This window comes from Silene latifolia, chromosome 7 (genome assembly GCF_048544455.1).
Source record: "Silene latifolia isolate original U9 population chromosome 7, ASM4854445v1, whole genome shotgun sequence".
Classification (NCBI taxonomy): Eukaryota; Viridiplantae; Streptophyta; class Magnoliopsida; order Caryophyllales; family Caryophyllaceae; genus Silene; species Silene latifolia.
Genome location: NC_133532.1, coordinates 61,318,370 through 61,344,134, shown reverse-complemented (window position 1 = coordinate 61,344,134; position 25,765 = coordinate 61,318,370). Strand labels below are relative to the sequence as shown.

General features: G+C 37.5%; 1 protein-coding gene and 1 long non-coding RNA gene across 2 annotated transcripts; both read left to right on the top strand.

Annotated features, from left to right (window-relative positions):
• Nucleotides 1-9,822: 9,822 nt before the first annotated feature.
• On the top strand, nucleotides 9,823-11,457 carry LOC141590153 (protein-ribulosamine 3-kinase, chloroplastic-like). The gene is made up of 6 exons (XM_074410762.1): nucleotides 9,823-9,970; nucleotides 10,365-10,455; nucleotides 10,544-10,618; nucleotides 10,705-10,793; nucleotides 11,114-11,232; nucleotides 11,306-11,457. The coding sequence occupies exons 1-6, from the start codon at nucleotides 9,825-9,827 to the stop codon at nucleotides 11,455-11,457; spliced, it is 672 nt and encodes a 223-aa protein (XP_074266863.1). The 5' UTR covers nucleotides 9,823-9,824.
• Nucleotides 11,458-12,350: 893 nt separating this feature from the next.
• Nucleotides 12,351-13,707, top strand: LOC141591105 (uncharacterized). Its single transcript, XR_012520660.1, has 3 exons — nucleotides 12,351-12,392; nucleotides 12,943-13,019; nucleotides 13,446-13,707. It is a non-coding gene; the product is annotated as an uncharacterized LOC141591105 (long non-coding RNA).
• The last annotated feature ends 12,058 nt before the right edge of the window (nucleotides 13,708-25,765 follow it).

The window sequence follows — 25,765 nt, the reverse complement described above, 5'->3', positions numbered from 1 at the left end:
TTAATCTTTCCTTAATTATTGTTCAAGATTTCTTATTGGGTAATTGAAGACTATTGGGTTATTATTAGAGAATTGACAACTCTTCATCAATCAATCATTCAAGTTTTCTTCTATTATTCTTTGCTTTCTATTTGATCATCCTAAGTTGGTATAATTTCTCTACTCTTTACTTAATCCTTATTTATTGTTTTTCTCATTCATCATGTTTATACTTGTTAATATGATTGACACCCTTGTTTGCATGTTTTCCATGATCATGAGTGAGTAGTTTTCTAACTAGGGATTAGTGGGGGATTAGGGGAGCTAATCATGGGAAAGATTTATGCTTAATGAGTTGATATGAATGCTTGCTTATTGTTTTACAACTTATGCACATGTCATGTTTGATGAAATATTTGATTGACAACCTAGCATGTTTCTCTTATCCTTTCAACAAGACTTGTAAGACATAAACAAACCCAAGGCTTGTTAGACCATGCATATAGTTGATTAGGAAGAATTAAGTCGATTGTAGGTGTTGTACAGTCTTGACCGATTCGGCTCTGGGACCCAAACCTTCTTAGGACTCATTTATGTTATCTCACCATGAATAGGGAAAACCAAGTCGACTTGTAGGTGTTGTAAAGTCTTGACCGACTCGGCTCCGAGACCTAAGTTTCCCCTAAGAATTGTAAGAGCTACACTAAATTGATGCCAACAATAATAATTGCTTGCATCAATTTGATTCATTTATGCTATTTCACCATGAATCCCCTATGATCCCATGACACCCTAGTATTGTTAATCATTTGTTTACCCTTCCATTTCTATTTACTTGCCTTGTTTTTTGATTGTTTACATTTTCTAGTTATAGTTTAGCACACAACTTCAACCCCCCAATATTTGTGACACTAGCATAAATTGAGATAGATAGACTTAGAACCCAAAGCACACCGTCCCGTGGATCGGCCTCGACTTAACCACTATCTAGTTGTTTGTTGAGATTATAAATGTGTTTGATTGAGTGGACAACGACTCGCTCACCATCAAATACTTCCCAATAACCTCAAAAGAGTCCCTGAAAAATTGACTTGTGAAGCCATCTGGGCCAGGTGACTTTTGAGTAGGTATAGAAAATAGAGCTTCTTTAATTTCAGAAACAGTCACAGGTTGTAGAAGTCTTTGCTTATTCACCTCATTCAACACCTTCCCTCTTCTAACAGTTGGGACATGAACCTTAGTGACAGGTTTATTAGTCCCAAGCAATCCTTATAATACTCAAGGAATGCATCCTCAATCCTCAGAGCATCAGTGTGACTCTCACTCTGGGTATCTTCAATGACATAAACTTTATTATGCATTCTTCTACTCTTGATTATACTATGGAAATACTGAGAATTTGTATCACCTTCCTCAAGCCAGTGAGAGTGTGCTTTTTAAGCTAGAAATTCATTAATAGCTTGATCTAATTCTCTAGAAGCTTGAGCAACCTCCCTAGCTTGATTGTATAAGATAGTATTTTCCATATCATGTTGAATCCTCTCCTGTAACTGCTTCAAATTAGCTTTGGCAATATTTGCAACTACTTCAATATTAGAGAATGCATCTATATTAAGCAGCCTCAAACATCTCGTCATTTCCTTCATCTTCCTTACCACTTGGAATATAGGAATACCTTTAATTTCTCTTCTCCATACATGCTCCACAATTGATAAAAACTTTTCATCCCCACATATTAAAGTACTTGAAACAATTCCTTTTCATTTCTGTATGCCTCCATAATTCCATTACACGTGGATTATGAACAAATAGCCCTTCAGGAAGAAAGCTAGTAATCCTGTATTTTTTCAAATTTTACATGGTAACCCTACTTTTCAGAGAACACACGTGGTAACCCTTGACTATGTTAATACGCATTGTCGTGACTCTAACCCTCTGTTTTTTTTAAAATCCTATAAAATAACCCTATTTATTTTTTTTACAAGAGAAACACTCTGAAAAATACTCCATTAGTTCATAAATTTATCATTCTTAGTACATTTTTCACTCGATTACTCCAAAAAAACGTCAACTCTTAATATCATAATCTCTTTAAGGTATCATTACCATAAATTTCTAAAAACCGGGTTCAATAATTAACAAAGAATTCCACTATTAAGTCCAATGTTTACAATTGAGTATCCACTCCTTAATTTTATTTTTACCCAATTTTATTGTGTCAATTTGTCGAATAATTGAAATAAGTTATTATTGTGTTTATAACATTTTCAATATTGTCATATTTGATGAGGTTTTGAAAACAAAAGTTTATTAATTAGATTAACCCTATGTATCAAATTTGGGATTGATTATTATAATGCTCAGAATATAGTACTTTTACTTGGTATTTAGAATATCTTATTGGGAATTTTTTGATATCGAACAAAGTTCTTATTGGATTTTTCTTTAAAAACTCAGTTAATTAAAGGGTAATGAGGGTGGATCTGACAATTTGGGAGTAATCGAGTAAAATTGTGAAAGAAAGATTGATTAAGGGATTATATTTTTATGCACATGTGATATGTAGAAAAAATAGGGTTAACTTGTAAATTTTTTAAAAATATAAGGTTACCTTGTAGAAAATCTCAAAACTCAATTGGCCACGTCACATATTTAACGGACAAAATTGACGGAAAAAAAGTTAAGGCTCACGGCAATGCGTACTAACAGAGTTGAGGGTTACCATGTGTGTTCTCTGAAAAGTAGGATTACCATGTAGAATTTGAAAAGAACATAGGGTTACCATGTAGAAAAACCCTTGTTTGTTTATATATGATATATGATTTAAGAGATTATAATATAATATTTTTTATTATTTTATACTTATTTATTATTTTAAAATATTTTTATCTTATTTAAATTCAAAAAGTGGAAATAATATTTAGATAAAACAAGTTCGATTTGAGCTGAGCTCGAGCTTTAATTTTTTAGGCCCGACGAGCTTCGAGCCGAGATCGAGCTAAAAAATTCAAGCCGAATTCGAGCCCACCCGAACTCGAGCTCAGATTGGCTCGTTTACACCCCTAGCTGCATATTTAAAGATTTTATTGACAGGATTAAAATGTGTCCATTAAGATGGCCCGATTGACGATTTCTTGATAACGATATTCATATTTCACGTCTGTATAAAACCGTTTTATAAGAGACTAACGAACCCAAAGCAGAGAACCAAATAATAGTGTGTGAAGGTTAAAGGTAGACCTGGCAAAATCAACCCGACCCGATTGACTCGACCCGAAAAGGCTGACCCGAGATCCGAATTGACCCGAACTGCCGCTCCCGAATGACACCCGAAACCCGAATTAACCCGACCCAACCCGAAAATGACCCGAGCTTTCATAGACCCGTATTAACCCGACTTGAAATGACCCGACACGAAACTACCCAGCCCGAAAATGACCCGACAAAACATAACTTTAATTGGCCCCAAATGACTTGAAATGCATTTTTCCTTCTTAATCATTGAGCCGAAAAAGACCCGACCCGAAAGAACCCGATCCGCTTGACCCGAAACAACCCGACCAACAAATATGAAACAGACTTGTAAACCCGAAATGACCGACCCGGCCCAAATATCTTAAAAACCCGATATAACTCGATCCGACCCAAACCCAACCCGAACCCAACCCGTTGACCCGATTTGACAGGTCTAGTTAAAGGGGTTGTCGAAATGTGTCAATTCACAAGGAAAAGTGAAAGGGAATAAAAATGGTGGCATTGTGTCACGGTCCGAAACTTTGAGTCGGGGCGTGACGCGCACCTTTGTCTAAACACTTTGACAAGAATGAAAGCGAGAGCGTTAGGCACTAGTGTTTGTCAAGCACTAGGCACTCGTAATCGGTCTCGGGTTGTGGGTGTCGAAATCCTAGTCTCGATCGACACACACGGGCTTGTTAGAAAGGTGAAGGCAAGAGTCGTTCACAAGAAAGCAACAACAAGCAATAAGAAGGCAACTTGGTGGGAAGCAGATGTTTGATTGACTAGTACTCCCCAAAGAGGGAAATTTGATATTTACATCCTGGTAGCAGGAAACATTGATTTTACAAGTTTAGTTCAGAATAGCGATATACCTATTTATGGAAATAAAAGCTATTCTAAAACTAAGCTAAACTAAGAACTTACTTACTAAAAAAAGTACAAGGGAAATAAAATTACATAAGCATAAATAAAACTAAGGGTTCAAGTGTGCGGATCATCACACTCTCCCCACCTAATCTTGTCGTCCTCGGCAACGCTTCAACATCTTCATGGTGGTTGGTCGGTGATGTATTTGGAAGTTGATTGGAGCGGATGTTGGCGCGCTTGCTCTTGTTGCGGGTGGGATCTTCAGGATCTGGATGGTAAGGCTTTAGACGGACTCACATGAAAGACGGGGTGACACTTCATCCAGGCGGGGGCGGTCCACTTGTATGCTACTTCCCAATCCGTTTGGTCACTTGGATTGGGCCTTCGATTTCCGCACTAGACGCTTGTCTCGTCCTCGGAGGAATCTCATTTGCTCTTTGTTGAGCCTTCACCATGACCATGTCGCCTACTTTAAACTCCCTTGGTCTCCGATTTCGATCCGCCCACTTCTTCATGCGGCGAGACGCTTTCTCCAAGTAAGCTCGAGCAATTTCGGCATTCACGTTCCATTCTTTCACATATTCGTGGGCTTTCTTTGTCCGGCCTCCATATGTATCTGCAACCGTGGGAGGCAATAGCGGCTGTTGACCAGAACAAGCTCAAACGGGCTCTTGTTGGATGAAGAGCTCGTCTGCACATTAAAACAGAACTGGGCAACATCAAGGAGTCTTACCCACTCCATTTGAGTTGCCCCAACAAAGTGTCTCAAATACTCTTCCAGCATGCTATTGAATCGTTCGTCGGCCATCCGTTTGAGGATGGTAGCTTGAGACATCCGCACTTCGAACCCGGGAGATTGAACAATTCTCCCCAAAATAGTCCGTGAAGCGAGAATCGCGGTCACCGACTATACTTTGAGGCAATCCCCAGTATTTCACAACATGTCTGAAGAACATGGTGGCAGTTTCTTCAGCGCTACACACCTTAGGAAGAGGAATGAAAGTCGCGTATTTTGAGAATCGATCCACAATGACAAGGATCACACTTAACGCCCTACCTTCGGCAACCCGGAGATAAAGTCCATAGAGATACTCTCCCATGGTCGTGTAGGTACGGGCAACTGATTTAAATGACCCCCCGGCTCGTTTCTCTCCCTTATCTTGGCAAATGAGGCATGTCTTCGTGTACTCCATCACATCATCCTTCATCTGGGGCCAATAGTAACTTCTCTTCAATAGGCATAAGGTTCTCTGCCATCCCGGATGACCCGCCCACAAGGTATCATGGCACTCCTGTAGAAGCATCTTCCGCAACCCGGCCGCCTTTGGAACAAAGATGCGATGTCCTTTCGTGAATAAAAGCCCATCTTCCACCCAAAACTTGCGAGTCTTTCCTTCTAAGGCCAACTGTTTCAGAGTCCTCGCCATTGGGTCTTGGTCGAGGTGTTCTTTTGCCTTAGCTCGAATATCTGTGACCACGGTGGTGGACAAATGAGCAATCGTGTGAAATGTAGCCAAATCGCATCTTCGGCTTAGGGCATCAGCGACTCATTTGCGGCTCCGGTCCGTAAGCAAATTCCACATCGAACTCGCCAACAACTCTTGCCATCTAGCTTGTCGGCTTGTCAGCTTGGGCTGAGTCAGGAAGTGAGACGCTGCGGTATTATCAGTCTTGACAACGAACTTTGATCCCAAAAGATAATGCCTCCATCCCCGCAAGCAATGAACAATAGCTAGGAGTTCTTTCTCTTGTACCGCATAACGAGTCTCGGCTCCATTAAACTTTCTGCTCTCGAAAGCCACAGGGTGACCCTCTTGGAGTAGCACCCCCGAGGGCGTAATCGATGCATCCGTCTCCACTTCAAAAGGCTTCGTGATATCGGCAACGCGCCAAGACCGGTTCTGTACCACCGCTTCCTTGAGCTTCTCAAAGGCCCTCTTCTTGTCGATAGACCACTCCCACTTAGTATCCTTCTTCAACAAGTCGGTGAGCGGGGAAGCAATTTTCGAATACGCTCGGATGAATCTTCGATAATAGTTTGCGAGCCCCAAGAAAGAGCGGAGCTCAGACACATTCCCTGGGGTTCCCCAGTCCTTGATAGCGGCAATCTTCTTCGGGTCCATCTTCAGTTTGCCTTTGCCCACTATGTGACCAAGGAAATTCACTTCAGGTTGGGCAAATTCACATTTCTCTCTCTTCACGAATAGGTGGTTCTCTCGGAGCTTCGCGAACACCAACTCCAAGTGCTTTACGTGTTCAGCCAACGAGCGACTATATACAACGATATCGTCTAGATATACCACCACGAATTTGTCCAGGTACTCGTGAAAAACATGGTTCATCAACGTACAAAACGTTGCAGGGGCGTTTGTCAAGCCGAAGGGCATGACCAACCATTCAAAAGACCCATACCTCGTCACACAAGTAGTCTTCGGCTCATCTCCTTCGGCAATTCGAACTTGATGATAACCAGATCTTAGGTCGAGCTTGGTGAAGTATACAGCGCCTTGTAATTGATCGAACAAATCCGCTACCAATGGGATGGGGTAGCGGTTCCTCACCGTCAGCTTGTTCAGAGCCCGATAGTCGATACACAATCTCAGACTACCGTCCTGTTTCTTCTGGAAGAGCACAGGGGCTTCATAGGGAGCTTTGGAAGGTCGTATCGACCCCGAGCGAATCAGATCGTCTAGTTGTCTTCGTAGTTCCGCTAATTCGGGAGGCGCCATCCGATATGGCCCTCGAGCAGGAGGTCTTGTGCCCGGGAGTAATTCAATTTGATGGTCTACCGAACGTCGGGGTGGCAGACTCATAGGTAGCTGATCAGGCATCAAGTCTTTATTGTCCTCTAGCACCTTCTCTACTCGTGGGTCTACACATTCAGCAAAGGTGTCTTCTTTCATGGACACTGTACACAAGTATGTAGGCTCTCCCTTTTGAAGTCCCCTCTTCAACTGCATTGCTGAGACGAGTGGCCCCTTTTGCTTTCGGTCAGTTTCAACAGCTTTCACAAGACATGGTTTTGATCCCACCATTATTAAAGATCCATTGTGGGGCGCCAGAAAGGTTGGGGTCCGCTTCAGAAAATCCATGTCGAGGACGATCTTGAAGTCATCCATCGGGACGCTGGTGAAGTCGAGCTTCCCCGTCCACTCGCCCATCTTGATCACCACTTCTCTAGCCACGCCCTGAATCGGCAAGGCTTTGGAGTTGACAGCTTTCATGCTTCCTCCTTCTCGGTTCAACTTCATTCCGAGTCTCTTCGCTTCGTCGGGGGTGACGAAATTATGGGAGGCTCCTGTATCTATCATTGCTCGAGTAGCCTTTCCATTGACGTTTATCTCCACGTACATCGGCCGTGGACTTGGTCTCGAGCGCTCGGCGCCTTTGTCCATTGAGCACATCATGTGGATCGCTCCCATTCGAGCCATTTCTCCTTGCTCACCGGCCTCATCATCATCGCACCCCTCTCCGCATCGGGGCCTATCCCCTCGGGATTACATTCTACCGACATCTTGGACAAATTCTTCTTAAGGGTGTTGAACTCCCCTTGGTGAGGGCACTCGGACATTCGGTGCGGTCCTCTACAAAGGAAGCACGCGAACGGCTTTCTAGCAGTCGACGCTTCAGAATTACTACCCTTAGAAGAGGTTGGAGTGGAATTCGTCGGACCCCATCTCCTATTATCACCTCCGGGACGAAACCGACTATTACCCGTAGAGGGAGGTCTTGTTTGTGAAGTCGTCCCTCCAAACCTTTGGTTGCTTCCGCCCGTTGCAACGAATCCCTTCTTCTGGGAGGTTTCGCGCTCCGTGTAATAGTCAACTAGCCTTTCAGCAGCTGTCATCGCAGTTGAGAGGGACTCAGGTCGTTGTCGCATGATTTCTCGCTGAGCCCACTCCTTCAAACCATCAATAAACTGAAACACCCGATCCTTCTCGGTCATGTCCGCTATCTCCAACATACAAGCCGCATATGCTTTCACATAATCGCGAATCGAGCCTGTATGTTTCAAGTTCTTTAATTTCCTTCGAGCTAGGAAATCGGTGTTCTCCGGGTAGAATTGTTCCTTGAAGAGTCGTTTGAAATCATTCCATGACTCTAGTCTAATGGTTCCTGCCTCGATCTCGGCATGCTTCAAGCGCCACCATTGTTTAGCGTCGTCCGTTAGGTACATACTCGCGGTACTGACCATTAGACCTTCGTCGAGCGCACTCACTCGGAAGTATTGTTCCATGTCGAAGATGAAGTTATCGACTTCTTTCGAATCTCTCGCCCCACTATACTTGAGGGGTGTGGGCGGCTTCACCTTAGGAGTTCCACCAAAACTCCCGTCCGCGGCCATTTTCATCAAGGTATTGCACATGTTCTCGAGTTGCTCGACTTTATCATAGAGATAACCCATATCCGAGTTATACTCTTTCGGAATCGCCTCTTCGACGGCCACAAGGCAGCTCTCATGCTCCTCTATGGACTCGTCTATAGCCTCGAAGCGGGCAACATGCCCCTTTACCGTCTCCTCAACTCCGTGGTGAGTATTCCCCAAACTCACAATGAGTGCCTCCAAGGATGGAATTTTCTCGTCCATCAATTTCTCTAAAGCCGCCAGTTTGGCCTTAGTATCACTTTTAGTCCCACTCGGTTCTACCGCCTTTGTTGCCATCGTATACAGCAGCCCGTCAAGAAGACTGGGCTCTGATACCAAATGTCACGGTCCGAAACTTTGAGTTGGGGCATGACGCGCACCTTTGTCTAAACACTTTGACAAGAATGAAAGCGAGAGCGTTAGGCACTAGTGTTTGTCAAGCACTAGGCACTCGTAATCGGTCTCGGGTTGTGGGTGTCGAAATCCTAGTCTCGATCGACACACACGGGCTTGTTAGAAAGGTGAAGGCAAGAGTCGTTCACAAGAAAGCAACAACAAGCAATAAGAAGGCAACTTGGTGGGAAGCAGATGTTTGATTGACTAGTACTCCCCAAAGAGGTAAATTTGATATTTACATCCTGGTAGCAGGAAACATTGATTTTACAAGTTTAGTTCAGAATAGCGATATACCTATTTATGGAAATAAAAGCTATTCTAAAACTAAGCTAAACTAAGAACTTACTTACTAAAAAAAGTACAAGAGAAATAAAATTACATAAGTATAAATAAAACTAAGGGTTCACTCTTCATGTAAATGCCGTCCTACTTTCACCCCTTTTTCTGCTTCTCGTCTCTTCTTTACAAAGCCCACTTCATTTAATAGAAAGTTTTCTTCAACTCCCCTTTTTACTAATTCTTGTTCATTTATTTATCAATATTTCGCTCTAGCAGTGGCGGAACTAGGATTTACAGTTATGGGCGGAAAATTTCAGTTGGGCGAACTAGTACTTCCATTGGGCAAACCCACAGAAAGAAATATTCAACTTTTTTAACTAAAGTTTCTATCTTTCATTGTTGTAGAGGCGACCGCCCTTGCTAGCCCTCTTAGTTCCGCCAAGGCTACTAATTAACTAATTATGCCATTTGGTATCTTAATTTAACATATTGCTTCCTCTCAGATGATGATTTATGTATGTCTTAGTTTAAGATGCTTATTTGTTTAATAATGTTGGAAAAAGGTGAAATTATGAATGTAATGTTTTAATTCTTTGCTGAATTTTGGTTTTTGATTGAACCCACTTTGTATTTGTAGTTGGCTTAATAATTGGATTAGTAACAAAGAGTTTTGGTATTGGATTGTTGGGCAGTTGTGGCAATGAGTGAAGACCCAGTTCTTGAATGGATTCTAACAGAAGGAAAAGCAACTCAGATTTCTAGAACAAGTCCTGTTGGTGGTGGTTGCATTAATCTCGCCACTCGTTACGATACTGATGCTGGTCCTTTCTTTGTTAAGACTAACAGGTACTTGAGGAAGTGACGGTCCCAGAAAAATGTTGTTTCCGGGTCTGCATTTCAAATATTGTGTGCCAAAAGTTGTTTTTAAAAAAAATTTAAGCATGAAAGTTGGGCAAAATGCACAAAAATATACGAGTATGAGCTTTCCCACGTCAGAGGGCCCTTGGTTTTATAATGGTTCTACCGTTTGATGTTAAGGAGGGCCGTTAAATCATCTGTTATCATGCTTCATAGTAGTTAGTTACCCGCTTCCTATTTCATTGTAAGCCAAAGGCGTGGCTGTTTGTGCTGCGAGTTGACAAAGAATGTTAGATTGGTTGCTAATGTTGGGTTTTGTGGGCTTAATGTAAAGTTGTCAGATTTTGTGGGTTGTGAGCGTTCTTGCTCCACATTGGAACAGGAGCGTTGGTCCAGGGATGTTTGAAGCAGAGGCTCTAGGATTACAACTTATGTATGAAACCAATACGATTCAAATCCCTAGGCCATACAAGGTATTTGGGTATTCAGGCAGTACTAAGTACACAACCAATACTTATGGAGTAGCTTAATCCTTGTTTGTGTTTGCTCTAAGGACTGCAGGTCGGATCTCTTCCCCGAGGTGGCTCTTACATCATAATGGAGTTTGTAGAATTTGGGTCATCTAAAAGTGGTCAGGTGAGGCAGGCTTTACCGGAGCTCAGTTTAGAAAAAACTTGATGTGATGTGGTGTATTTCGTCCTGAATAGTTCATTTATTTTTAGTCTGCTTTAGGGCGGAAGCTGGCTGAAATGCATAAAGCTGGAACATCTGACAAAGGCTTTGGTTTTAATGTCGAGAATACAATTGGAAGGTACATTCTTTTGAGCTACCCCATCGTTTTTGGCCTACAATATAACCACCCATATCCCACAAGTGAATCAAAATCAAAAGTTGGATCTAAATTGTGTTTCACGTAAAATCGCCACAAGGAAGTTATACTCGCATGAAAAGTAAACAGTTTGCTTCAAAAGGTGATTAATTGATAACTTGAAAGCTTCTGAGATGGGTGATATCATTTACGTACACTTTCCTGAGGTGATCTTGGTCTCACTCGGGAGTGGAATGTAACCATAATTGAATGTTTACATCTTGTCTCTAACTGATGATTACTCTGCTGCAATTGTTCTACAGTACTCCACAGATCAATACATGGACCTCAGATTGGATTTCGTTTTACGCTGAGCAGAGGCTGGGTTATCAACTTAAATTGGCACGAGATCGATATGGGGATTCATCTATTTATGAAAAAGGTGATCATTTTCCCAAACTTTTTAGCTATGCTTCTTATGCAAAGGATTGGCGTTGATGCATAAATTTTGACAGGACAAAAGCTGGCAAAGAACTTGACACCATTATTTGAGGATATTGTGATAGAGCCGTGTTTGCTACATGGAGACTTATGGAGTGGAAATATAACTTATGATAAGAATGGGGAGTTAGACGGAGATGTGGCTCACAGAATTAAAGCGGGATAGTTGAAATGGAAGAGTGCTTTAGGGTTTCTATGCGATAAAGATATGCCCCAAAGATTAAAGGGAAAATTTTATCGCACGGCAATTAGGCCTGCCCTACTTTACGGCTCCGAGTGTTGCGCCGTGAAGCATTGTCACATTCAAAAGATGAGTGTGGCGGAGATGCGCATGTTGAGGTGGATGTGCAGACATACAAGGAAAGATCGGTTAAGGAATGAGGTGATTAGGGAAAAGGTAAAAGTGGCGCCAATAGAGGACAAGATGATGGAAAATCGACTAAGATGGTTTGACCATGTGAGAAGGAGACCTATGGACGCACCAGTTAGGAGGCTGGAGACTTGGAGAACAGAAAAGGTCCCTAGAGGCAGAGGAAGACCGAGACAGATATGATTGAGAGTGATAGAGCACGATATGAGAGTTCTGGGGCTTGAGGAGAGTATGGTGACGGAGAGAGCACAATGGAGGGAAAGGATACATGTGAATTTTTAGTATTTGATGTTTTTGACAGATTTAATGTTTTTTTATTTAATTTAAAGAAATTTAATTATTTATTTTTCTCTCCTTTATTACACTTTTTCACCAACCACTTTCTTATAGATTTTACCTGGTTCATTCCGGATCCTTAACTCTATTTCGGTTTTTAAAAAATCGTTTTAATCTTTTCTTTCGATTTAAATTTTAAGTTTTTATAAAAGAAAGACGGAATTCGATTTTAAAACCCCTAAGTTTACCTTGACTTTCCATTACATTTTCGTTCTTCCTTTTTGTTTTTCATCTTCCCTTTTTTTATTCGCATTTTGAGGCGTGCGTTCACCCATGGACGGTTCGAAAGGATGATTCATGTCAGCCGACCCCAAATCATTTTGGGATTAAGGCTCTGATGTTGTTGTTGTTGTATAAGAATGGGGAGCCTGTTATTCTTGATCCAGCATGCTATTGTTAGTTCAGTTTGTTTCCAGCATGCTATTGTTAGTTCAGTTTGTTTCCACATATCCTTTTTTATTCGAGGTATTATATGACATCAATGATAGTTGTTTGGCTTATCCTGATCTTACTTGAGTACACCCATTAATTAACTAAAAAATGATCTTGTGTCACCCTTTGGTACTGGCCACTGGGAGGGTAATAATGAGTTGTTGGCCTCAAAGAAATCACGGACTTGTTAATTGCTATGGATGTTATAAACCTTTCAAGGGCAATTGGTGTTTGTATATAACCATATTATTGGAAAATAACTCACCTGGACAACTCAGAACTGTCCGGATTTATGAACCAGACAGATGTGGTGTGTAGCCGAAACCAGTGCGACTAGTGCCTTCTTTAAGATGGACCTGATCGGACTAGACACCGGCCTTGGGCCTGCTTGATACCTGCTCTAGCTGTTGGTGGCTTTGGAGTTTGTTGGACCATTTGAAGGCTCCTTACTGTCAAACAGGAATAGATGAGACGATTTTAAGGCACTAACTATTGAATATTTTTGTCCTGCAGATGGACACAATGAAGCAGAATTCGGAATGTCGTGGTGTGCTGGTTTTGGACCTTGATTTTACAATTCCTATTTTGAGGTACTCCATATAAACTGTCTCCTTCATCCTTCAATGAATCAACGTAATAGCTAGAGCTTGAGTTTGGACGTAATTTTAACTATAAAAAATTCTGGTTGATACGGTTACGAGTCTTTCAGAGTCATGTTTGCCGTTTGTATGACGACTATGTTCACTCTAATTCTCCAAACTCCAAACCTATGTTACTTCATCTTGGTTGTGTGTCGCACATCAAGAAGACACTCCTTCATGATATGGCGCTCAAATTTTAGGCCGAAAACATAAACTAATTTTCTTACAAAATAGTTGTCTCGACACTTTGGCACACATCAATATGAGACACTTTTAGCCGAGTCTACATCAAATCACAAAATGCTCTTTATGTATCCTTGGCGTCTCTGCTTTTGCTGTTGTTCAAACTTGTAACCTATTTTTTCGGCAACTCAGGTGATGCCTAAACAACCAGGTTTTGAGAAAAGAAGAGATCTTTATTTACTGTACCACTACCTGAATCACTATAACCTTTTCGGCTCTGGCTATCGGTCTTCTACCATGTCTATAATAGAAGACTACATACGTGTACTAAAGCTTTAGCGATCCAGGTTAGTTGTAAATTCTGTATAATTCTACAAATTTACTCCGTATGTAACTAATTTCTTGTAATAAATGATCTTGATCTTTGTTTTTTATATGAAAGACACATTTTGTATATCCATATTAACCATACAAGGCAAGAAAAACAGGGGAAAGAAAAAAGAACATTGTATCATCCCCATCGCTTCACCGAGACAGCCTATCTTACCAACTTCACCAGTTCCCTCTTCCACCAAGCACCTTGTTGAATACTCTGGTTAGTATACTCCAGTTAGAAACACGTCGGCCACCACTTTTTTTAACCTTCATCTTTAACCTGCCTGCCTGTCTTGATTTTGCAAATTTTGTATTATGAATTTATGATGGGACTTTGGAGGGGGAAGGGGGTGTTGGAGAGGGCCATATCACATGATGGTTTGGACGATACCATTTAAGCATTACTAAGAATGGAAACTCCGATACTGTGCGGAGTATTTATGCACAAACCAGCTCTATTTTTCTCTTTAGGCGAACTTAACTTAATTATCTCTTCTATTTTATCCCTGGTTTTAGCATATTTTTTCATGGGGCATATTCAAGTCAATATAAGAGTCGTGTAAGTGCGTAGTACATATCGGATGTGGCGTATCCATAATAATTAGGCTGCCGTTGTAGGAAGGTGATACAGATACACATTGTGTATGAAATTTCATACACAACCCAATAACATTGTGACACGTGGCAAAATATAATTAACTTTCATTAGTTAGTTAAGGGTAGATTAGTAATTTAGCATTTGTTGTTAAATTGTTAGCACATTTAGTTAACTATGTAAGTCAAACCTCAAAAAAAGATGTTGGTAAGGCTTGAACACATGACCTCTTGGTTTGAATGGCCTTGCTATTACCACTATGACATATCCATCTTGTTTACATTTTTGTATCTATTTTGATATATATTTTTGTTAAGACATGAGTTAAAATAATATGTACATATATATATAAATATATAATAACTATTAATTATACCTCTAACTTATATTCAATGTACCTTCATTATAAAATTAATGTACTTATTGAGTTAGTTCAATGTACTTGATAAAATTAACTAAATATTTTATGTGCCTATGGTAATTTTTATTTCTAATTATAATTACATAATTATTATAAAATTTACATTCATGCAGAGTAAAAGTCAACCAACGATTGAGTAAGATAAAACCATATCTCGTAAAAACAAAGAAAATTTGAAAACATTTGTTTAAGTAAAACCATATCCGTTTGAAATTTCAATAGTGCTCGGTTTTATTTGATGGTACACCGTACCATATGTGCTTGAAATTACAGTATACCTACTTTCAAAACAATATTTGGTGGAGATTTAGTGACGTTTCTCACGGTTCTCAATTCTCATCATGTTGGTGGTTCTCACCGGATCCTAACCTACAATGACTATATTATATATGTACATCTTATAATAAATATTGTAATTAACTATATCAAAGTATTTAGGTTTATTTGAATTATTTACCAACCACGTTTCAACGAATCACCAGGTACCTTAATTTTTTTAGGAGGTACATTAAACAAATCGTTACGTTTATGTTTTGTCTGTAAATATAAATTATTCTTGAGTAATAAATAATGCATAATCTCCTAATTTATCTTATGATCTTATATTATATTTCAGTGATTCCTAATTTATAGGAATTACAAAATTATAGATTAAAGTTAATACAATTACATTTCCTAAAATATTACCAATCTAATCTGAACAAATTATTAAAAAAAATATTATCGAAATAATTTTATTTTTTGGTTGATAAAATCGGTAGAAAACATTAAAAAAAATAGCATTCCTTGCCAGAAAAATCGTAAAAAAATAAAAATTAAGACCAAGAATTTAAAAATTGTAGAAAAATACAAAATTTATACCGTCTTTAAGTTGAATGGTAGATTTGCAAACAATAAATTAAATGGCATATCTGTAAACTCCTGCAGAAAAAAATAATTATAATGATATTAAAATATTAATAATCGAAATATATGCAAAAAAATTAAATAAAAAGTGAAAAAAATTTTAAAAACGGTTTATATTCGTTTTAATCTTAAAACTAGTCAAGTATAGTTAGAATAAAACAAAAGTAGAGTGCATATAGAATAAGGTTAGATGTGTCTTATATACACAAGTAGGATGATCCCGTTTTAATAATTAAACGATATATCCATTTTAAGGGAGACTTACTCAAAGGATTCTGTCTTTTTATTTGGTTCAGATAAATTTTATACTCATTAACTCGATTTGTGATGATTTTGTTTTATTTGGTTGGTATTTAACGGATACGATACTAGCATTTCGGCTGATTTAGTTACGAGGCTAGGTATTTTGCGGATACGATGATCTTGGCATTTTTTGATTAGTTACGAGGCTAGACCATTAACTCGTTTTACAAATTGAGACTTCAGTTTTGTTAATTTAATCTTTTATAAAAATAATTATAGAAAAGTTAAATCATAAAACAATGACGTGACATTAAAATTTTATACTCCCTCCGCTTCAGTTTTGCATTTGCTTAAAATACCCCTCACAAAGAAAAAAAGAGACAAGCAAACAATTAAGACAAACGGAGTAATATACTACGCATACTATAATTCAAATTTATTATCGAAATAAGCAACAAGGAAATCTTATTTGCAAATAAATATTTGAGTATTTGTAATATATTTCAACGCCTGATATTTACTATCACGAAACTCTTGAATACCTATTTATTTAGTTCAACAATTGTACAATTTATCATGTGCAATTATATTTGCACAACTTTGAAACTTTAACACGATATATATCGCTTTTATTAAAAGTGTCATTCAAATTTTAATAAAAAAATTACGGCTAACTATAAAAGGATCGACTGTCATAAATTCAACAACATATTTTAAAAGACACCGTGCATTTCGTGCACGGGATTAAAACTAGTAAATGTACCATTTGTAATAACTATAGGTACATATCATGTTCCCTACAATTATTTATTAACTCAAATCTTAATAAAGCTATATACCAAAAAGAAATACGCAAATGACAACAAGATGAATGTGTCACAGTGGTAATAGCAAGTGCACATTAATCAAAAGGGTGTGGGTTCAAACCTCACCAACTACATTTTTGACCTTTGACCTAAAGGTTGAATCGTCGTTAACCACTGGTGGCTGTTGACCCGACGCCGACCACCGTTGACCGGCAGTGAACCGCCGCCATTGACCATTAGAGTTGACCGGAGTTTACAACTTAACTACATATAATAAATTACTAATCTAACCCTTAATTAACCACTAGAAATTAACTCAAGTTTGCCACGTGTCGCGATATTATTGGTTGTGTATGAAATTCTCATACACAATGTGTATCCGTAGCCTTTTCGTTTTTCTCATGTAAACATGTTCGGCACTTATAGTAGTTAACTTTTACTCAGTTATTACTACTTACTCCGTATTAGATAGCCTAAAACAGTTATTTATGTAACTTGTTTATTTATTATAAGCTACTTCATTTGTAAACAAATGATAGGGATGAAAGGAGTAACAAAGAAAGTAAAAAGAAAGCAACAATAATGTATAGAGAATATTCTCTATGATATAGAGAATATTCTCTATATAATGTTGAGTCACTGTATAGTAACTTCGGATTGATTATACATAGGATTAGATACGGATAATAATAGAGCGCCATTGGGTGGTACCTAATCTCGGCCCACCCTATCACATGCACCATTGGACCCATTATTATAGGGGGACCCACTTATTACATGTGGTATTTATTTGAGCGATAATCTTCATATGAATTTTACGAAATAATAATACTTTTGACGTGAAACTAGAATGATGACCCGACCCTAGTATTAGGAATATGACGCGAAACCTAATCCCTGCCTGAGCGTAAATGCACTCAATATTGACTAGATATTATATGACCCGGACCTGACAAAAATAAAATATGAATTTGACATAAGATGGGTAATTTGAAATTAATTTTTTCTCAGGCCAATCTGACTTAACAATTCACAAAATAGCCCAATAATAAATAGATATAATGAAGCAGAAGTAAGAGTAAATCCATTTATTGTTCATGTTTATGCAAAATGGGGTACTCAAAAATCAAAATGCCTCTGAACCAACGCCAACGCAAAGTCCTCACACAATTCAAATTTATAGAGTAAATTTTTTCATGCTTCATCTATCAAAAACTAAGATTATACTGTATCAATTTCTTAAAACAATCAAAATCGTGTTAAATATATTTTGAGAAAATGTAAAAATGAGAGGAACAGATTACATAACTGCGGAGCAAAAGTACTGAATTATGAACATGACACAAAATCTGAAAGCTGCATATAAGAGTAACTGAACTCTTTGTCGCTACAAGAAATTCTATGAAGTTGTGAGAACGAAATGAACTGTTTAAACACAATGTGGAGTATCAAAGATCACACCAAACCGATTTAATGTCGCTTTACAACAACTTACCAAGCATTATTTACTTCCTTACTTAAGCTATAACCGTATCAAACTCCAGAACTCACATTTACAGCAGATATTTCATTGTAGCATAAGACCGAAGCCAGAGAGACCCTCTCTATCTCTCCATTGTATTTCCCTGAAGAAGGTCGTCCCTTATTTGAGAAGCAACGTCTTTAACGGCCCCAGGCCAGGACCATGAGGAATGAACACGACTGAAGACTTGGATGATGCACTGATCTCCCTCATCGTGTCAAAGTATTGAGTTACTAGAACCATGTCCATCACGTCTTTGGTCGTTGTCCCCGGGACATTCTCAGAGAAGTTCAGAACACTGTTCCTCAACCCATCAACAATTGCCTGATGTTGTCGTGCAATACCCAGCCCTGAAAGATATTTGTAACGTGAGACTTAGACTTCCTATAATAAGCTGAATCAAAAATTCAAAATATGCAGAATACCAAGTTCCAAATGCATAAGCAGATATTTCGATTAGCGAGAGCCGAGAGGCAGATATCAATCGACGACGACGCAAGTATAACAGTAAGAATGTAAGATAACTAATTTAACATATCTGTGAAACGGTGTATGCAAATCAGGATTACCTTTTCAAGCTCTTCTTCAACACACCAAACGGTTGACTTGGAATCACTAAATTAATATCAGCAAACAATGCCTAAAATATTATAATCTAAACATGTCGGCCGAGAGCACTAATTATAAGCCCAGTAAGTCTAAGGATTATAGATTTTCACAGCAGCAAATCACTTTTCTCATGATAAGATTTGTGATGTGGTCTGGAGTAATTATTAGACAACCAATTCACAGAAAACTTACGAACCCTAAAGTAGCCGGGGTAATTTGTTTCCAAAGGACTGCAAAATAAGTGTACAGGCCAATTCAAGGACTCCCAAGGCTCTATGTACAGGTCATGCTGATTGATCAAATACTATTTCCTGAATCTTGCTCAGCGCACTAAAACCGCACCTTGACAGGTTGACTCACTAGCGGGAGTATGTCATTTATTGTTACTCTAGCACATACATAATCATTAGCAAAGCACATGCCTAGAGAGTTTTAAACACAACAAAATAAACAAAGAAGCTTACCCTCACACTCTTCAAACAGGTCAAGTTCGAAACGAAGCTGAGGTGCTAACCGATGCTGATCAATAATCTCCCAAAGCCTCTTCAACTAGTCTCTCTCAAACTCCCCTTTCAACCGAAAACCCACCACCAATAGCAGAAATCCCAACACGACAACACGCCTCTCTCCATTTTCCTGCATCTTTTGTCTCCAGAGACACGCCATTTCCTCTGCTTTCACACGTAGTACGTTCTTGCACACCTCAGGCTTCACATTCATCAACAGCTCCAACAATAGCACACAACTACTCCTTCCCTTCCTCAAATGTGGTGGGAAAAAACTGCTTATAGCAGATAATACTAACGCAGATGGGTCATTATATGACTTTAATGCCTTGAGCATCACTTCACCCATGAAACAATACTCATCAACCCTGTCATTTAGAAGAAACTGTAAACTCTCACCATCAGCAACCACCCTCAGAGCTTTCCACTGTCCTTAAGCTTCCATCATCGTAACATCAACGGTTTCTTTCTCTCTCAGTTCATGTTCTAGGCAACGTTTATCAAATTACTTCTCCTTCACTTCAAGAGACGTACCCTTTTCCTCGATTTCCCTTTGTCCAAATTAATTTACTTATTTGTTATGCCAAAAAAGAAAGTGGAACAATAAATGAAATTGGAGGGAGTATTATAAAATAAATTAGTCATTATATTTTAATAAGATTACTTTTTCTTGATCAAACCATACAATTGTCTAACGCCATAATTTTTCGGTCGAAACATACAACCGTCTATAAATAAACACTATCCTATATTTAATATTTAATATTTAATATTTAATATGAGACTACCCTATAAACACTAAACAGCAGCGACTAGATGTAAGTGACATAGGCATCTTCGACTTGACCCCAGTCGATTTTATGGTAGGATTCTCCTTCCTCTCACGAGTTTTCCGCAATCAGGTACCTAGACTCCACCTCTGTCGAAATCGTAATCTTCTTCTTATTGTTCTTCATCTTAACTCGTTCAACGGTAACGATGACTTCACCGGACCCAATGATAGCCAGTGAATGATCGGAAGGATCATCTGCGTCTGCCTCACCTAGTCCTCGGTAGACGGTGTCAGAGGGTGGTGGAAAATCATCTTTAGGGGTAAAACCAGCGAGAAAAGGACCCCGACTGTGTAGTCCCTTCAATAGTTTCCTCCTTTTATCTTTGGAACGTCCTGGTCTATCAATGATCTCATTATCACTTATGTGATAACGCAGATTTGAGTTGCCCCGTAACGGGTAACCCACTTTCCATCGCGGTTGTCATAATCAGATGGTAGTCAGCCACTTCCACCCCTTCTTCATTAATTTCAGTATCCCTATCGAAACCGTCGACTTCCTCGAGGCGAAGAACTTGAAACTCAGGTGCAGTGTTGGTGTACAAACACTGTTTTCTGTAGCGATAATCGACCGCTCGAGCAAGCTGGCACTACAACAAATCATATCTTGCGCCACGAGTTATGCCACGGGAATTCATAATTCGTGGCGAAAATTTGTTTTGCCACGGGAAAAATGGTTTTCCTCTTTTAAAATTAATTGGTATGAAAAACTATGCCACATGAAAAATAAAACCGTGACAAATAATTGCTTTTAACCACGAATTAAGTTACAGCCGTGGCTAATAAATGTGATTAGCCATGAAGTAAGCCACGACCGTGGCTAATAATTATGATTAGCCGCAAAGTAAGCCACAACCGTGGCTAATAAATGTGATTAGCTACGAAGTAAACCACGTCCGTGGCTAATAATTGTTTTTAGCCACGACCGTGGCTAATTATTGTTTTTTTGCCACGAGTAAAAGTACACTGTGCCTAGTTATTGCTCATAACCACGAGTAAAAGTACATAGTGCCGAAGTATTTTTATTTATTTTAAAACTCATTGTGTTTATAAAATGAAAACTTTACGAGGTAGTTTGTACCCTAAGTTTTCTTAATTTAAACGCGGTTACTTCGACATACGGAAATATCCTAGCCCCCAGATGAGACGCGGCAATATTCGATCTTTTTTCAAACCATAGTCTCGTAAATACAACTATTAAAATGATGAAGTCCTCATTTTTCAATAAAGTCAGCCAATTTTTATTCGATAACATTCATTTCTATATCAATAGGGTTCAGTTAAATCCAATCCAGTTCATTAAAAGTATACCTGACAAACGGGTTACCATTTTGGTCGAGTTGGCTTTGATTTGGTCATAACGGCTTTCCAATAAGTTGGGTTAGACCAGATGGGGTGTTGTCAATTCAGGTTACGGGCATTTGAATCTCTTATAATCAATTTATTTAATTTATTAATAATGTGCAGTATATAGCCCTATCAAATTTGGGTATGTTATTGTTAAGTTATAAACTATTTTTGTTCCCTTATTCTAACTCTAAGTCGACTTGTTACCCGTTGACTTGACTCGTATTTGAGCTGTCCCATATTTTGATCCAACCCGTATGACCCGACCCGCACGACTTGTTTCACATGCCTAGCAGTAGTGTACAACAAAAAATACTTTTGTCAATAATATTATGTAGTTTGGTCAATTCTGGAAATTTTTATTGTTAAGGTTCACGACAAATATAAAAAATTAACTCGTAAAATTTGTGACGTTAAAGCGTAAAAGTGGTAATTAAACCTCATAAATTTGTTTAATTGTGAATGTTAAAGTTAATAGTACGTCTTGTTTAAGATGGGTCAAATATTACCACATGGCGGTAATAAAAACAAAATTTTGTGTATTTTTTAGGTAACAAGTGGGGTGATTTGGTATGTATTTGACCCGTTTTATCTTAAGACAAACTTGCATAAATCTAATTATTGTAAGACGTCTCACCCATAATCAGTTCATAGACTATACATCTGAGGTAATACCTCTTATTGTTCATTTTCTGAGTTTTATTTTAAAGTTTTTGAGTTCTGCTTTAGTATAAAGTTTTTGAGCACATTTACTAAAACATTACACTAAAAAATATAATATTGCTCAAAAACTATATTTATAAATGGTAATATGCTCAGAAAAAATGTGTATATGCTCAAGAACTATAAGATATGAGGTATTACCTCAAATGCGTAATCCTTTTTTCTCCAATTCACAGCTATGCTCCATTAGATAGATATTACTCCATAGTATACTATACAGTCTACAGTTCGTATCTGATTCATGGACTCGTGGGTAAGGCAGATTATTAATTAAGAGAACTCATTTGTTACATTATACGGAGTATGAGAGTATATGATCACAATTCAAGAATTTATACTGAGGGATTATATTGTATTTTTGCTTTTTTTGGCTTCTACATGAAGAACGAACCTCTAGATAAAACTTAAGTAGATGAAGAACACAATACAATGACGAAGAAACATAATTACCGATGAAATCTAGTGTATAGTATCAAATAAACTATAGGATAAAATTAATTTAATTAGAGTTTTTTTTTAAAAAAAATTAATAGATATAAAATTACATACCTACCTTTAAAACTTTGGCGTAAAAACGAAAATGTACATTTTAGTTTTTTATTTTTATTTTTCTTTAAATATGGTGGCGCCATATCACCATTCTTATAGCAATTGCGTAAGCTTCTGGTTTGCTTTTTATCATTTTTGAGAAAAAAATGAAGTCTTAAGATGTCCAAGGAACAAGGATATTATATACTCTATCTATCCCGGTTATTTGTTGTCCTTTTTTATATTTGGGTGTCTCGAGTGAGTTGTTGTCCTTTCTATTTTAAGAATAAATTTGAAGAACAATTTGAACATTCACACTCAATTTGTTCCACTTGTCACCTAGTAATTGGCCTATAACTCGTTCCTTGGTTTTTGTGCCAAAATCAAAGGATAACAAATGACCGAGACGGAGGGAGTAATTGATATATAAATAATATAAAAACGTATTTTAATTTTAATACTTGATCAACTTTAGCTAGCTCGTTATTAAGAATTAATCATAATGAATACGTCCATATATATTAAAATTCTTCATTTAATCAAGTGGGGGAGGTAATTTGAGATTATTTAGAGTATACTCCGTTTATAAAAATCAGTTAGTCTCGTTTAATACGGAATATCCTTCGTCTTAACAATAAACCGGGTATAATAACCATGAATAATGAGATAATAATAGTCTTGATGATTGACTTGAGTTAGTCTCCCTTCAGATGAAAATAAACGGAGGTATCCGTCTTAACATTAAAATAACAGGGTTAAGTATCATCTCACTTGAGATATAGGTCATGTTTGGTAAACAGCGGATTAATTTCAGAATAAGCAGATTGCAAAAGCAGATTAGAAATGGTAGATTTTATCAGAAGGGTTGACTAGCATATTATAACTAGCAGAATTAATTTGAGATTACAATTAGTAGATTGTTACTTTTCTTTGTAAAAGGGAGAAAAATTTCCTATTTTACAATATGCTCACCAATATGCTGGGGGTAAACAGCATACTGTAAAACAACATGTTGACCCCAAATTTGTTGTTTCAATATTGTTTACCAAACACTAAAATTAACATATTGATTATTCAAACATGCTAAAACCCTTGAATATGCTAAAAATTATCCAATATGTCGTTTACCAAACAGCGCCATAATACAAATCTTTTGGTTTTTCTTTGTGCATTCTGTTTTCGTCTTATTCTTACTATTTAACATCTCTTAAATTTAAGACAGATGTATAACCGCCATGTATTTTCATCTTAAACACAAGAATTTGTGTATAATAAAAGTTGTTAATATGGCTATAACCATGAATGATGAGATAATAATAGTCTTGATGATTGACTTTTCCATAGTAAAAGAGCAAGTGTTTTATTTGGACTCGTCCAATGCCTTGTTTTTGTTTCTTTTTATGGATTGTTATTTAAATAAACACATTTGGTTTCAATTATTAAAATATTTCTTATAAAGAATAAAATATTTCGCAACTAATTGGAACAGAGAGAATACTAAATATGGTTGGGATGCATATATATTGAATCTGGCTGAATCCAACTATCCACGTACGTATTCATGTAGTTCAATAAGTGGAGTTAGATATGAAATTTAGGTTCTCAAATACATATCGGAATTTGTTATAATCGGGTCTAACAATGACATCCCTAATTCTTGAAGTATATATGCTAATTTTGGTCGATACATGTGTTCTCTATTATTATTACTCCGTTCGTCCCAGTTAATAGTTTACATTTGCTTTATTTTCCCTCACAAAACAAAGCAAATATAAACTATTCACTATAACCTAGAGGGAGTACTAGAAAATAACAACAATTAGATCAATGAAATTATCCACGGACTATAGACTTTAATTTGTCTATTATGTGCATGGGCAGCTTTTTTTTTTTTTTTCCTTTTTCGTGACTTGATCACCTCTAGTCCTCTACTATTGACTTATGTTATTGTAACTAATAAGATAGTAATTAGTGATAATATTTTTCAAATTTGTACGTATTTCAATTTTAGTAATTAATAAGATAGTAATTAGTGATAATAATAGTATCACTTTTTTATTTATCGAGCTTAAGTAATAAACGTTATTTTCGTAGTTGTCCATTTGTTTACCTTGTTTTTCATATAGTTGGAGTCTTTGCGTAGAGATTATGAATTTATGATGATCATCAATGCAAGCTAGATTATGTGACCAAATAAACACGACAACAAACAAAATAGCACACGGATTGATGACATGGCGTAGTTAATTACATACAACTAATTCCTTGTATATAAATAGATATATTGCTTTACTTTCTTCATAAGTTAACACATTATTGTAAACAAATCACAAAATATCTCAATAATAAATCTTCAAGCTTGCGTTTATCCTTCCATGGCGTTTATCATAGATTTCATACTTTGTGTAGTTTAATTAATGCGTTAACGGGTGTCCGATGGTAATTATAGTTTCAACATCGATCACATTAAGTGAGAATATCCAGTGGCGCAAATTGAACTAGCATTATTCCACCCGATATATTCTGTAAATATATTTAAAGACGATACTCAAACAAATTAAACTCGTATAAATTATCATTACTCATCCATGGTAATAATGATATGTACAAGACGTAGTACTACTAGATCCATGATTGATTTGCAATCAACTCCAAGTCACCACGACAACTCGTAGACTCCATGGAGGATACCTCGAGTTAACACAAATCCTCATTTAAGGCGGAAATATCACTTGGATGGATGAGATAAAAACAAAATCGAAAACAAATCTAACATATAGTATTATACTCGGTATAACTTATTTCAACAATACCTTCCTATTGTGACACGTGGCAAACTATAGTTAACTTTCATTAGTTAGTTTAAGGGTAGATTAGTAATTTAGTATTTGTTGTTAAATTGTTAGCACATTTAGTTAACTATGTAAGTCAAACCTCAAAAAAAGATGTTGGTGAGGCTTGAGAACACATGACCCTCTTGGTTTACAAATAAATATTTGAGTATTTGTAATATATTTAAACGGATGATATTCACTATCACGAAACTCTTGAATACCTATTTATTTAGTTCAACAATTGAACAATTTATCATGTGCAATTATA

What these genes read in the sequence shown, in the direction of transcription:
- LOC141590153 (XM_074410762.1), top strand. Translation starts at nt 9,825, where the DNA reads ATGAGTGAAGACCCAGTTCTTGAATGGATTCTAACAGAAGGAAAAGCA. An exon ending in TTCTTTGTTAAGACTAACAG is followed by an intron (nt 9,971 to 10,364) that starts GTACTTGAGGAA and finishes ACATTGGAACAG; the next exon opens with GAGCGTTGGTCCAGGGATGT. An exon ending in GTCGAGAATACAATTGGAAG is followed by an intron (nt 10,794 to 11,113) that starts GTACATTCTTTT and finishes ATTGTTCTACAG; the next exon opens with TACTCCACAGATCAATACAT.